This window comes from Ambystoma mexicanum, chromosome 12 (genome assembly GCF_040938575.1).
Source record: "Ambystoma mexicanum isolate Mex_15411 chromosome 12, UKY_AmexF1_1, whole genome shotgun sequence".
Taxonomy (NCBI): domain Eukaryota; kingdom Metazoa; phylum Chordata; class Amphibia; order Caudata; family Ambystomatidae; genus Ambystoma; species Ambystoma mexicanum.
In genome coordinates this window covers 932,148,020-932,162,372 of record NC_090936.1, presented here as the reverse complement: position 1 = coordinate 932,162,372, position 14,353 = coordinate 932,148,020, and the positions used below count along the sequence as shown (strand labels likewise).

General features: G+C 43.3%; 1 protein-coding gene across 4 annotated transcripts in view; it reads right to left on the bottom strand.

The window, feature by feature from the left end:
• The window catches only part of LOC138514122 (protein NEDD1-like), a 1,166,279-nt gene that overhangs the window by 881,590 nt on the left and 270,336 nt on the right, over positions 1-14,353 (bottom strand). For 3 of the 4 annotated variants that reach the window (XM_069629417.1, XM_069629420.1, XM_069629418.1), the window contains exon 7: positions 4,272-4,473. In XM_069629417.1, the coding sequence (XP_069485518.1) occupies positions 4,272-4,473 (202 nt within the window). The remainder of the gene's footprint in view (positions 1-4,271; positions 4,474-14,353) is intronic. The other variant, XM_069629419.1, reaches the window with a different exon arrangement.

The window sequence follows — 14,353 nt, the reverse complement described above, 5'->3', positions numbered from 1 at the left end:
TAGGGGATTTCCTTTAACAACCCTCCACTGTTTTGTTTATTAAACATCTGAGCTAGTACATGCCTGGGACTAGAACACAGACTTATCTGAATCATATATGCCTGCATATTGGGACTTAATCCCAGACATATCTATAAATATTGGACATAGAGCAACACCACATACTGGGAATGAGAGCCACCAAAATGTTGGTGGGGCTGTAATGGGTTCTAGGTTCTCGACATGCCAAGAGCACATAATATTGTGATTAACTGTCCAAAAGAAATTGGAGAACGCTTTCAATTGCACATTTACAGTCCTCGCCAGCTATCTCGATTGGGCATTGCTTTTCTCAATGTAAGAGCTGTGAAGAAAAAGTATTGCACATTATTGTTTTTGGCCAGAATGATTATGAAGTCTGAATGAGGCCCTAGTATTGGCAAACTGCACACTCTAATGTCATAGCTCTGTAATCTATAAATGAGTATCTGAAGTAAACTGCTTTTACCAAAAAAAGCATAAGCAATCTAGCTGTATAAGACTAGTATATTTCAATACTAATGATTAGACAATAAATTTGGCATGTTCAGTCGATGGTGAAACCACTGGATTTAGGAAATTACATACTGATTATGAGGCTTCGACTAGAGATACCAGCTGTGGGATGATTCAACCCACTTGTTGCTCTGCCAAGCGGCATCACTGTGTTCTGATGGTGCCAAAAATAGTAAAATGGCCGCAAAGCCCTTGTGCGTGCCAAAACCTCTGAAAATTGCGCTTTGCAAAGCACAAAAAGATGGCTGCCCAATCTGCCATGCATCTCGTCAGTGGTGGAACAGAGATCGCACTCCTAAAACATGTCACTTGGCTCCACAACATGTGAAGATGGAGTACAGAAAGAAAGGCAGTGCTTTGCTAGATGAAACCAAAAACTTTGCTTTAAATCACTTTTTCTTTGTTGCTGAAACTGCAGAATGCCGGTACAAAACACCGGCAAACATCCAGAATGCTTGCTTGGTGCTACAATTCACGTAGTGCAAGAAACCATTGTGAACTTACAATGTCCTGAAAAGCTGAAGGCATCAAGGGATTTCCACAGCAAAAGTGGCCGGTCTGTGGATCTGTCAAACTCTGGGCGCAGTACCCTCGGCCGCCTGAATTACAGCTGTCAGGGGCCTGCAGGATTAAAACTTTAAACATGTATAAACTACAATCAAATGTTTGCAATCTAAGAGGCCTGTTATTGCGAGTAACCCATCTTGTAATTCTTTTGATTCCATGGTTTAAAGTCTTGAAGAAGTATTTAGCTGTGAATTGATCCCACAAGTTTGTTGTATGCTAAGGGAAAATTCAACAGAATTAACAGTTAAAATAAGTTGGCTAAAGCTACCAAACTGGAATAACCGCTTTCCTCACAGAGGCAAGGCCTCCCCCTCCAGCTCCCTCCACTAGGAAATCGCACCTAAGTGATAATTATAGGGTGTGGAAAGAACCTGGTCTGCAGTGGGGAAGGAAACAATGAACAGCTGCAAAGCAGGAAAGGCTAGGTGTGAGGACCGTCGTAAAATGGCCTCTGCCAAGAGAACAGGGAGGAGACTGCTCCTGAACTGAAGGGAGACAAAAAGAGGCGGAGACAAACAACCATCTGTGGCTAAACATTCACAAAGAACATTTTGTTTAAATACATATAACATGCCACTTTAAATTGTCAAAAACACAAAAGTAACAGAATTGTAAACCTAAATTTTGGCTGCACATTTTAAGAGGCGGCAAAAAAGTGTGACATAATTTGGAAGGAAACGGCAGAAAATGTGATTTTACACCAAATGTATTTCTGCTACAAGTATGAAACTTTATACACTTATACCCACGTTATATGCGCACACTTGTAGAAATTTGCTGATAGATGGCACATTGTGTTCCCGATGAAAAGGGCGAAATTCTGGGAAAAGCAGACACAAGATCCCACAACTACGGGGTTTGGAGAAATAGCTGCTATATAATGTATGTGACCTATATATGTGGTTGTTATAGAGGTTGCATATGTGTAAATATGTACTGTGTCAAAAGTAGATTTTGTGTTCAAGAGGCTAGGGGTGGACTCTTAGCCGCATAACCCCACACCAGAAAGGTGACACACAGTTTTTCTCCTCCTATCAAGGCAGAGAGGAGATTCTGACCAATCCCTGTCAAAGGGGCGAGCTTAGGCTAAACCAGCGCACACACACACCCCCTTCATTATAGCATAAATAGAGACAGCAGAGGGCAGAAAAGGACAGACAGATTCACCCACTATCCGAATGCTGGCGGAGCACCCTGTTGCAGAACTTTCCATCTTCCTTGCTCCAGACTCCAGAAACTTGGCAAAGCAGAACCCATTGCATAGCTGAACCACTTTCAGCTAGGCCTCAATTTCCAAAAATAGAACCAACCCCACAAACCTAAGGGGAACTAAAATACAGCCAGGCTGTGCTGTACTGCTTGCCTGCTGAAATAATTACCAGAACCGAAAAGGGCAGATCCAATCCAGTCCTCTGCTGTGCTGTGACCAGAGTGCATTGCAGATCAGATCCAGTCCTGAGGCGTGCGGTGTCCAGAGCGCCTTGACGCTGCCCAATCCGATGTGCCCAGCAGTCTGTCCTGACCAGAATCCCTGACAAGAATCCCTGACGGTTCCGTTTGAAACATATCTAGTGATAGAACTGTGTCACTAGCATATGTAGCTTGCTTAGTCCAATCGCTATCTTAAATCCATCCTATTTTGTCTTCAGAAACTGCATTGTGAGGAGTACTTTTGAATTGCCTGAACTCTCTATCCAATCCCTCCTATCTTCCTCCTGTGCTAGCATTGCTAAAACTCTCTTTGCGCTGATCTTTTCTCATCTGAAGAAGGCGAGTCCCAGGCAGGCAGTCGCCCTGATCAAGTGGCTGTGTTTTTGTGGGGATTCGTTTTATTCATAGTCATCCTCTCGTGTTAGAAATCCCACTTGTCATTTTAAAAGCGCATTCCCGTTTTTCCATTCTTGCACCTATCACGAAAAAATGACCTCCGCTAAAACGGCCATAACTTCCTCAGTTTTTGTGCTAGAAACAAAATTTCAACTTCTGCTTGTAGCTAACATCCGCATCTAAAACTGCATTCCAAATCCATACAGTTATCCTGTTATCGCGCAGTGAAAAGTTTGCCGCAAATTTCGTTTTAGGGAAATTCACACGTGTAAAACAGCTCAGGATTGCTCCTGACTTGAATTTTAGGATTTCAAATTGTTTCTTGGTATTGAATCATTGCTTGTGTTCGTGTGCAACTTTCCAAAGCGGTTCCCATAAGAATTATAACCATTTCAGCAATTTAAACCATATTTAGTGTTTTTGCCCAATCCATTTTCAAGATAACTTTGAAAGCCATTCAGACAGCTTGACAGTCGATTCTGTTTTCTCTTGTGTTTGCTGGGGGAAAGTGGGATTGTTATTTTGTTTGAATTCTGCCATTCCTGAATACCTGCTCTCTCCTCCTATCTCATTACACTGCCTATTAGGGGGTTTAGGAGTGTGCAGGGGGAACATTTAACCTCAGTGCTATCTGATCTGCACACACACACAAAAGTATTATTTCTGTGCGGAATTGTTTTGCTCATTATTACTCCTTGTGTATTAAAGAGATTATTCACTGTTATATCACCCCATTGGTTATTATTGTGTACCCATAAACACAGTGTGATTAAATTGTGAATACATAAATATTTTAACTTTGCAAACCAGCAGGATTCCTGGTTCAGTGTGACCAGGGGTGGTGGGGGGGGTTCCAGGAGAGGGCCGTGATATGAGTGGTACATCGTTCAGAATTAAGAACTTTTAGACAAAATTAAATAAGGATTTCAGTTGTGCATTACACGCTAGGCGTTGACTTGGGTGTGTGCCAGATTGAAATCACTTACACAGCAATGGGGGCACAGGGTACAAAATGTGAATTATTACAAAAACATTTGGAGAAGCTCAGCAGTAACACTGTATAAATATACATTTTGCTTGAGTCACAAAGTAAGCGTTTTTCAAATTTGTATGGTTTTGGTTGGGATGTGTTTCGCTTTATCATGCAGTTGTAAAAGAACACAATTGTGCCTTATGGAGATATGTGCTGTCTACTTGGTGCATTTAATATTATATGGCAACGTGTATGTATCTAAACATATGACTTGTATAGCATCCGTAAATCTGTTTTTGTTGACAATCGAACTACTGTTTTAGGCGTTATATGTCCTGACAAAGTTCAATAAAATCTTACAATCCCACACCTTCGCATAAAGGCTGCCGTGCTGAAACTGGATGCTCTGTATTGATGATTTGTGAGCACAAACTTTTCTCACCGGGGATGTCAACATTCTCAAATCATATTGGTAAATCATTCCACGTGAAGATCCAATGGTTAGACCACATCCATCAGGCGTAAAGTCTACAGCAGTTAGAGGTGACTCGGCAACAACACTTTTGAACAAGCTTCACAAAAAAAAATATATTCAGATTATAAACATGTTTACATTAGGCATAATCAGGGACAAAACAAGTTCTGAGAAAAAAGTACACAGTCATTTGCAATGACAAACAATTTAACACAATATCCCCAATTTGTTTAACAAAATACAGTTTCACTTCAAGTGACCACTGCTTCCAAATCTCACAGCAAGAGTTATGTAATGTGGTGAACCTGAATAAGGAGTCGGACAACTTAATGACATGTTCAAAGCAGTTTTATTTATCATTTGCCCTATAGCTATGAGGGAAGTTACCTACCTAACAGAACTAAAGCTAAGGGTGCACGTCAAGTCCAGCATCAAAAGTCTTTTGTCTGAATATTAACCAACTAACTGGTCCTACGACTTCAGGAAAATACCCAATTAAAAGGAAAAAGGGAGGCTTGCACAACAGTCTCAGTATGAGCTTCTGCCTGGCCCAACTTGTAATTGCCTTGCTTCCAGCCCCAAAGGGTCTTGGAAGTGCAATGGTATATTCTTCACAATCTTTATATCGAGTTCTTTGTATACAATTATAATCATCCTTTATATGGGTTTCACTCTCTCCTTGATTAAAGAAATCAACAGTCTCTGGTTTTTAAATGTTCTAATCCCTTCAGGATTACTTGAAAATACATTTGGTGTTGGGACTTCCCAAAGTCCTGTGGCTCTGTGGTAAATATCTTATTTTTGAAGTACACTATTTCTCTTAAGGGGTCTGCCTACTTGGGTATTACAGCTCCCTGTAGTTTCTTGCAGTTTTTGTATCAGTGCTGCAGAGCATTCACCTTTCTTTCACGCTCTCTCTCTCTGTAGGACTTGTGTCTGTTCTTTTTTGATACTCTTGTTGGCTTATTCCATTTGTATTTCCTTCACTCAGGCTTAGTGGGGCCGTGTGCCTGTTACACTCCCTTGAGTTCTTGTACCAGCGCTGGAAACAGAGCTACCAGCGTGAATCATAAGATTCTAAACTACGAAGCATGGTCGGAAGTTCTTTGACTTATGCGCCATGGAGCAGTGAGGCTGGCAGTCAAGAGTGAACTCTACTAGACTAATAACTAATAGATTTTAATAGGTTGCTTAAATCACCACGGATCAATTATGTCATTAGCCATGTTGTAAGCTGCTTAACATGAAAGGATTTACAAATACAGCGGATATAGCGGGTCGCGATTGATTATTGCGCACCTTAACACAATGAGACAAATTTACCAAATTATTTCACCAGCGTAATTCTACACCATGCTTTTAGTACAAGTTGAATTGCATACTACGGTGGGCTGACCACAAGTGATTTTCTAATACTTGTAATTAACACATTGTATCCCATGTGCGACTGGGGGTCTTTTGGCTTGGAGCACAGGGTTATCACTGTTTAGCGCACCAATTTGTTGATTGTTATTTATGTTGATTCATGGCACACTTATTTTCTTAATTGTAACCTATTGCCACTGTAAAACTGCCACAAAGAGCTTTCAAAACAACTGGTAATAAATATTGTGTGACAGAGGTCCTTTGAGGCTTGGATCATGGAGTCTGCCATGTATACTTGTGACTCGTGGTAGGCTAAAAGTACATCCCTTTTATTAATACAGATCTGCTTTGTTAGAATCTCACACTCTGCTTTATGCCATTTCTCCCCATCTGTACTGTAATGAAATAGTTGTGGCTTCTAGGTGGCGCTTAAGCGCCAATCAATAGAACAAACAAAAATCAATTCTTTATTTTCTGTGATAGTGGTCAATATACACAATAGGTTTAGAGGCTCCAGGGGGCTAGCTACAATGTAATGTCTGGGAAATTGTGGGATGGCTGGACTAAGAAACCCCCAAAAAACGAATAATTGTTGCTGGACACTTTAATTGAAAATGTGAGCACCTTAATATTATTACCAGATTGTGAAACCCATGCAGTTCAATGGAACAAGAGGAGGGTGAGCCTGGGTAAATACATACCAGAGTCGATGTGACGAGGGGAGGAACATGGTGTGGCACATGCATCTTGGGCTGCTGAGCTGTTGGGTCCTTTTTCTGCTAAGCCTCAGCCCATTGAGGACCTGAAACACAGAACCCAGAGGGAAAAGAAACTCCCAAACGCCCAGCCCATTCAGCAGTAAAACCTCAAAGCCATAACAGAGCGGCAACCCGAGGAAGATTAGGGCATATCAAAACCGATCAGCCGGTCTACACCAGAAAACAGTTGTGGAAGGAAAGCAACATCCGTCGAGGTACCTCTGGCAGAAAACACATACGAGGAAGAAAAACTAAACGGACCCAGCTTGTGATACAGAGGATAAGGCAGACAGGAGGATGAAGGACACGCTCTCACCTCGTGGAGAAGCAGGGCTTCTATAAAAACGCCAAACACAGTTAGGGGAGTAGTTTCTTGAGAGCAGGTCCAATGATAAACTCACCAGATGAGAAAGACCTGATGAGCGAAAAGTAGGGGGAAAACTGGGGGAGTATAAAACAAGGCCAGAAAGTAACAGGGACCATCTATTGTCATTCTAACAGCAGGCATGCGAGGGAGAAGAACCTGAGAAATACTTGTGGGCTTATTAAATCCAGACCAGACAGACTGTCAAGAAGATATTATCCCTAGATCATTCACTCAGAGGTGCTCTGGCAACCTGGAATGGAATGTATAGTGGGACTTTTTAAACATAAGCCAGCATAGTTTTAGAGTGGTCTGAGTTTTCTCTCACTTACAAGTGTTGTCAGAAGTGTGATCGGGAATGCCATGGAGGCTATACTCAAAGCCCTGACAGATGGTCAGCAAACAACTGCAGCAGAGGATGCATCTGCCAGGCCAACATGCTAAAGTGGACCAGCAAGCTCTACGAGTCCAGGGAACTTTACAGACTGCCATGTAAGAACACAACCACAGGTTTTAAGGCGGTTGACCAAGAGAGTGGCCAACACTAATGTGCTACCCAACAGAACTGCCTCAGTATTACAAAAATACATGGTGAGGTAGAATCCCTCATACTTCTTGACCAACTTTGAAAGGAGTAAGAGGAATGCCCATGGGGCCCAAGAGAGGTGGAGCCCGTACGTCTCACCACTTGTGACTGGTTTATACAAAGAGCCCATCAGACAGCCAACCCTGCTGGGGATACACAGTACCCGGAAACAAAAACAGTTATGCTTGAACCGTTTAGGATAGACAAGGACACCAGAATTCTTCCTGAAGTGACCCCAAGAAAACTGTACTACTGAAGGATTTGGCAGATCAGTGGGGACAGCCTTTCCTAAACGCTGTGCAGGCCCTCATGTACAAGGTTGCATTGGACCAGTACCTGGAAACATTACCCGTGCCTACTCTGAGGCAGTAAGGCAGCACCCATACACCAGTCTGAAAAAAAGCTATAAATAGGGTCGACACCTACCAAAGGCCACTACAAGTCAGAATACAACCCCCAGCAACTCGGGAAGATTGCTTCAGCCCTCTGCCCACCTGTTTCCCTGCCCAGCAGGACTCTTCAGATTGCTTTACTGATGGACCGAAGGTGACAAATGATTTGTTTGAATGTGGAGAGTGGGGCCTCATCCCATTAAAAGGAAAATGTAAAACCAATGGAGATAGAAGCATGTACGAATGTCTCCAATCAAGATGTTGGCTCTGAAGACTGTTTGGGAGAAGATATCCATATACCTGCAAAGTACAAGTAGAGTGAGAACCTTTGTGTGCTCTGTTGGACAGTGGAAGCCGACAGACAGCTGTCATTTTAGGGAAGTCCCTCCAGAATAAGCAACCGCAGGACACCAAACCTGACCCACCCACCCCCAAACATGTGTCTTAAGGCTCTAGTGAATGTGGGATGAGAGCAGTGCTGCTTCCCTCTTTGCCAGATCCAATCGCAATCAGTACACCTGTCCTAGGCTTTGAAGCCTTGGTGAAGAGAACACAGATTGGTGGCAAGATGCTCCCTTTTCCCAATAAAGCTTACCCACATGCAAGCCAAACCCAGAATCCTGCAACATGAGAAAAGATCAAGTAAGAGGGAGTAGGAGCTGCAGTAGGGTAATTGCAAATCGTCTGGAACGTCAGCGACCAGAATTGGGAGGGTCGTACCACAGTTCTGACTGAACCAACAATGATGAACGCATGGGAGCAAGCAGGCCAAGAACATTCCCCCATGAATCCTCAAGATCCTTGGTTCCTTAAACAAGGAAACTTTTATTATCGAGTGACCAAAGACCCCACTGAACAGGAATGTAGATAGCTATTTGTGCCACAAACACATTGAGAATTACTGGTAAAGATCGCACACAATCATGTGGGTAGAGGACAATAGGGCCTGGAAAATAGAATGCGCTGGTTAGGAGATTTTACTGGTCTGGGCTCTATGGAGAAGTAGCTCGTCATTGCCAAAAAAGCCCTACTGGTCAGCTGAAGAATCGTACAGACACCTCTGAAAGCCCCATTTCAGAAGATGGCACCCATTCAAGTTTCCCGTCCAGAGGATTGGAATTAATTTTGTTGGACCATGGTAGCACACAAGTGGAGGTTATAAGTACATTCTGGACATAGTGGACTATGCCATGTAATACACAGAGGCATTACCAAGGAAAGCAACCTGAGCAAAACAATCTGTCTTGCTTATACCATTCTGCGCATGGGTGGGATTGACAAAGGCACCAACTTCATGTTTCATTTAATGAACCAGGTATGTCTGCAGCTTCAAATCAAACACCTATGGATATAAATATACCACTGAGTTAGTCGGGAGGTACAAACCATCAAGTCTATCATATGAAAGATTGTGGGCCCAGAAGAGTAATATTGGGATAAAGACTTGCCTCGGATCGTCAATACTCTACTACCTTATGGCTTAAATGGGGCCCCAGCCACATTTCAGCGATTAATAGACCACCTCTTAAGAACACTAAGGCAGTATGTTACATTGTACCTGTACAGCATCGTCGTTTCCAACCACACCACCATGAAGTGGGGGGAACATATGTCCCATTTGGCAAAGGTCACACACACTTTCACACAGAGGCCCAAGAATCAAACCTTGGAAGACAGTACTAAGGGTCAACTGTAGTGGGAAATATACATATGCTGTTATTCATTTAATGCCTTCTATGCCTTACTATGGTTGTTCTACCAGAATCTGGCTTTCTAAAAATGTATCTGAATAGGTCTGCTCCATGTTGCAAAGTGCCCTCACCCAGGCATGAGAAGGTAGTTGGTTTGTATACCAATGTTTGTATACCGTATTATGAGAACCAGGTTGGTGATACTCAGATACATTATATACCGTGGCTATCGAAAGTTGTGTGGTACGCCCTTCCACAAAATACCATGTTATGTGCAGAAATAAAAGCTCTGTATGTCCGGGAAGTTGCTGTACAGTGCTCTCTATGAACACTTGGACGGGGTGTTTTCAAGTCGTCCTGTTCTGTGGATGTCGGTATGCTGCTTTGCCAACTGCTTTTAAAGACGCTTACCAACCTTCCGTGAGCTGCAGCTGTGATAGGTTTTGATTTATTGCGTATGTGTATAATTGTTCTCAACTCTACCCTGCTTCCATCTCTGGACCGCTCTGTATACTGGGTAGGTTACGGGGTGGGGGTAACTGGAAGGAATGTCTTTGGCAGGAAACACGGTTAGCGCGAGTCCGAAAAGTGCATCAGAGATAACCAACAGGAGAAGAGCAGAACCTGTGCGTCTACACACGAAACTCAGGATAGTGAAGCTGTGCACACTCAGCCAGCCTCCAAGTGCAGTAGCTCTTGGTGCTGACTAAGAGCAACACAATCCATTTCCGCAATAAGCCATTCATTGTGTTCCCCAATAGAATGGATACTGGTCAGACTAGAGAACAGACACTTTCTCCTTAAGGAAGTCCAATCTGTTTCATGTAAAAACATGCAAGTTCGCTGAAAAATTGCACTATTGCACCCAAGAGGAGCCAGCGAAACAGCTTCCCCAGGAAGGAACATTCGAATCGGACTCCAAAATATCTGTGTGGGTGCCCACGAAGGAAAAGGCGCCAAGGTACACCAGCAACAATGGGATATCTACTTTGACTGGTACTCCGAAACAACCGAGAGACAGTCAGAATCTAAAAGACATTCACTTAAGGATGGACAGGAGAAGCTGCAGTAATAAGTGAAAACCGTGAAAGGAGAACGCATGTATTTGCAAGTGCCTAGACACAAGAGACCATTGCCATTTGCACTCGGTACTCCAAGAGGTACCCCCTTAACCCCCTGACCGAAAGAATCATTTGAGGATATTCTTGACTCATGAAACCCTGCCATTTTGAATATGGCACCTGATCAGCAACAAGGGCAGATATCAAGTTTTGCATCAGCTGTGCACTGAAATGAGCGCAGTGTGATTTCGAGCCCAGCGTCAACCCTGAGTGAACCAACCCATACAGCCAATCCACTCCCTCACGATTGCTTCTAGTCCTCAACACCCTCCATGGATATTTGTCCAGTTCCTTCAGGTGCCTGCTAACTAACACCTCAGGTACTTTTGAAGGGTTTCCCCATCTCCCACCTCTCCAACCATCCTGCAGCTTTCCATTTACGACAGCTGCCAAGGGGCAGGATCACCGTAGTCATTGTCCACTCACCATAGATTGCTACCAATATATTTAACATTGGTCATAGATTCCCCAGGACCAGAGTGGACCCAACTAAATTCCAGGAGGAATTATAGGTCATAATTGTGACCTTAATCATTGAGAGCCACTCTTCCTGCTGAAATGTTCACCCTGCTTAAGAAAAAATTTAATTGGCCAGACCAAGAGCCCAAGACTTTCACTGACAGACTAGTACAGTCCATCTTGGATATCTGCCCCAAGAAAACGAATTGGGCCAAAATCAACGCATGTAAACAACCTAATGGTGAAAATTCGACAGACTTTCTCAAAAGACTAAAACAATCTTTTCATTAATAATCAGGAATCCCAGATACTACCACTATTGCCCCACAAGCCATAGCTTCACAGTTTGTTAGGGGTCTGCAACCAAAAGAGCAGGAAGAATAAAATCTATTTTGATTGGTTGGGAAGCAAAGAATTGACTGAGGTCTTGTTAAGCAGCATCACACTTATGAGAAATAGCAAAGACAGAAACAAAATATGAAAGCAAAGCTCATGGCAGCTAACAAGCTAACACTGCAAGTACAGCAAATACAACCCTATCACGAGCAAAGGGGCTTCCAGCCCATTTCAGAGGGAGCAGGGAAGAGGGTGTGGCCCTCCACCACAGTGGCGACATGGGAAAAATAATAAAAGACAGACTGAGAATGTGTACAATGATCAATGTAATTATTGCAAAGAGTTTATGTCCAAACAGGCCAACAGGCCGCCGCCACAGGGAGGACATGTCAGCCAGCCCACAGCCACCGTTTTACCTGCGTTTCCCCGCCTCTGCCACCAACCACTTTGAACACATTTTAGAACAGCCAGGGGTTCATGAGATTGCTGCCCCATTGATGCCACTTAATCCTATTGCTATATGAAGATTGTACTGTTGGAGGACAACAGGTTTCATTTTTGGCTGATAGTGGGGCGATGTGCTGAACAGCTTATGAATTTCCTTATGTTGTATGTTCTGATTAAATAATCAAAGATGATGATATTGGGGGTATGCTAATACCCCACTTCTGAATGTTACTCTAGATCTTATTTCTGAAGAACATGCTATCCTGCCAAGTCCCTGTACCACTGTTCACTTGTGTCTAGATTTACTATGCAAAATGAGTTGCTCTTTCTACTGCCTCGTAGAAGGAATCTTCCTTGACATTCTCGCTCATTGGGAATTGGAGGTTTAGGCTGCACTAAAGGAAGAAGCCGATTTGAAACCAGAAACCCGGAATGACTCTCCATTGTTGCAACAGTGATTGTTGGACCAAGTTCCTTCCAAATTATCAACACATGCATATGATGCGAGATGCATGCTTAACACCGAACCTGTAAAGATAACCCTAAAACCAGCCAAACCCCTTCCACGGGTGCCTCAATCCGATCTCCAAACAAGCTGAGGAAGGGATTCACCCTGTTCTTAAATCGCTGCTTTATCAGGGAATTATTGGGCCCACTCACAGCCCTTGTAAGACCCCCATTCTTCCCATAAACAAAGCTGGTAAAGATATCTAATGTTTTGTTCAGACATGCGCACATTTAACTACTGCTGTGTTGCCCTTTTTTCCCCCAGTGATTTGGAACCCACCATCATCTTGTCTTGCATCCCTGCTACTGCCACATAGTTTAATGTTGTCGATTTGTGCTCTGCTTTCTTTTCCATACCGGTTCACCCAGCTAGCCAGTACTTGTTTGTGTTTACCTATATAACCTTGCAGTGCACCTTCACTATGCCTCCTATGGGTGTATGCGGAGAGCCCCACTCTTTTCAGATACTGAAAAGGGATCTTGACACATTCGATTTAAAAGGAGGGTGTGTTCTGGTGCAATACGTGAATGATTTTCTTCTAGCATGCCCCTCCTTAATATCATACAAACAGGAATCCCCTGAACTATTGACAGCTCTTGCACTAAAATGTCTCGACTTTTAGAGAAGGGTTGCAGTTTTGCCTACCCTGGATATACTATTTAGGCCATCATATATCAGCAGGCAAAAGACATTTGTCTCAGGATCACATTCAAAAGTTCAGCAGACTTGCTAACAGATGAAGGGATTCCACAGGATGGTCACTTACTGCAGGCAATGGATATCAGGATATGCCACCATAGTTAAGCCCCTACACACCCCTGCCATTGCCTAAGAAAGCAGATGAGCACTCAAAAGCACCATCCTTACGGTTACTAGATTATCAGAAATCTTTTATGCTGTTTTGTGATGAATGCAATTGTTTCGCCCAAGGGGTTTTGTCCCAAGTGCACGGTGACAAGCACGTCCTGTATCCTACCACAGTATGGCATTATTTCCTGTGGTTGTCGCCGCTATGGCCCTGGTGGTAAAGAAAGCTGATTTATCGGTTGTAGGCAACCCCATAACAGTAGCAGTACCACATGCAGTCCTCCCCCTCCTGCTCATGAGAGACTGCACTTGTATCTAACTCCTGACTCACCATGTATGAAAAGCCTTTTATCTCCACTGCCAATGTCACCCTTAGCCGATGGTCTGGTCTGAATCCCGCATAGCTGCCCCCAACTCCCCAGGATGAGAAGCCACATGACTGCCTGCTAGTAGTAGAAAACCAATTGTCCCACTGTACTGATTTGAAAGGCATCCCTTTGCACAAAACTGATTTAATCCTCTTTGGGGAATAGTTTTTTTTTTATGGGATCAGAGGGAGAGGGAACTGAAGTCTGGATATTCGGTCTGCTAATAAAGACATTAATAAGTGTCTGCTCTGCTGCAAGCGCAATTGCTCCCTTCCACCCTAGCAATTGTCAGGTGTCGTGGACGCTACCCCTCTTAACCCTTTACTGCTACAGGAATGTCTCTAGCTAATAATGCAGCTCAAAATGTGTCCTTAAATGGGCCCCTGGCTCCTAATGATGCCCTTATCTGAGTTTCAGTCCAACAGTCACCAACTGTTTCTCTTTCCAGACTGGCCATGCTTCAAGACAGCGCACCAGATAAATTCGTCCAGCGAACACCCTGCAACCACTCTATCCTACCTTGACCAAGTGTTGTAGTCTTTCCAGTAAAACATACCCTGAACAACCCGTAGCTGTGTAGCTTCAAAATATTTCCCAAAGTTTGGTAAGCACCCCCCCACCCCCTTCTCTAGGTGCCATTAGCGTTCGTAGCGCAATTCTAGGGGTTTTATTGCCCCATAGGAATCTTGAAAACATTCTGCTCAGAGCTTTAACTTTAAAAAAAAAAAAAAAAAAAAAAAAAAAAAAAAAAAAAAGGAGTGCTGTACCATTATTG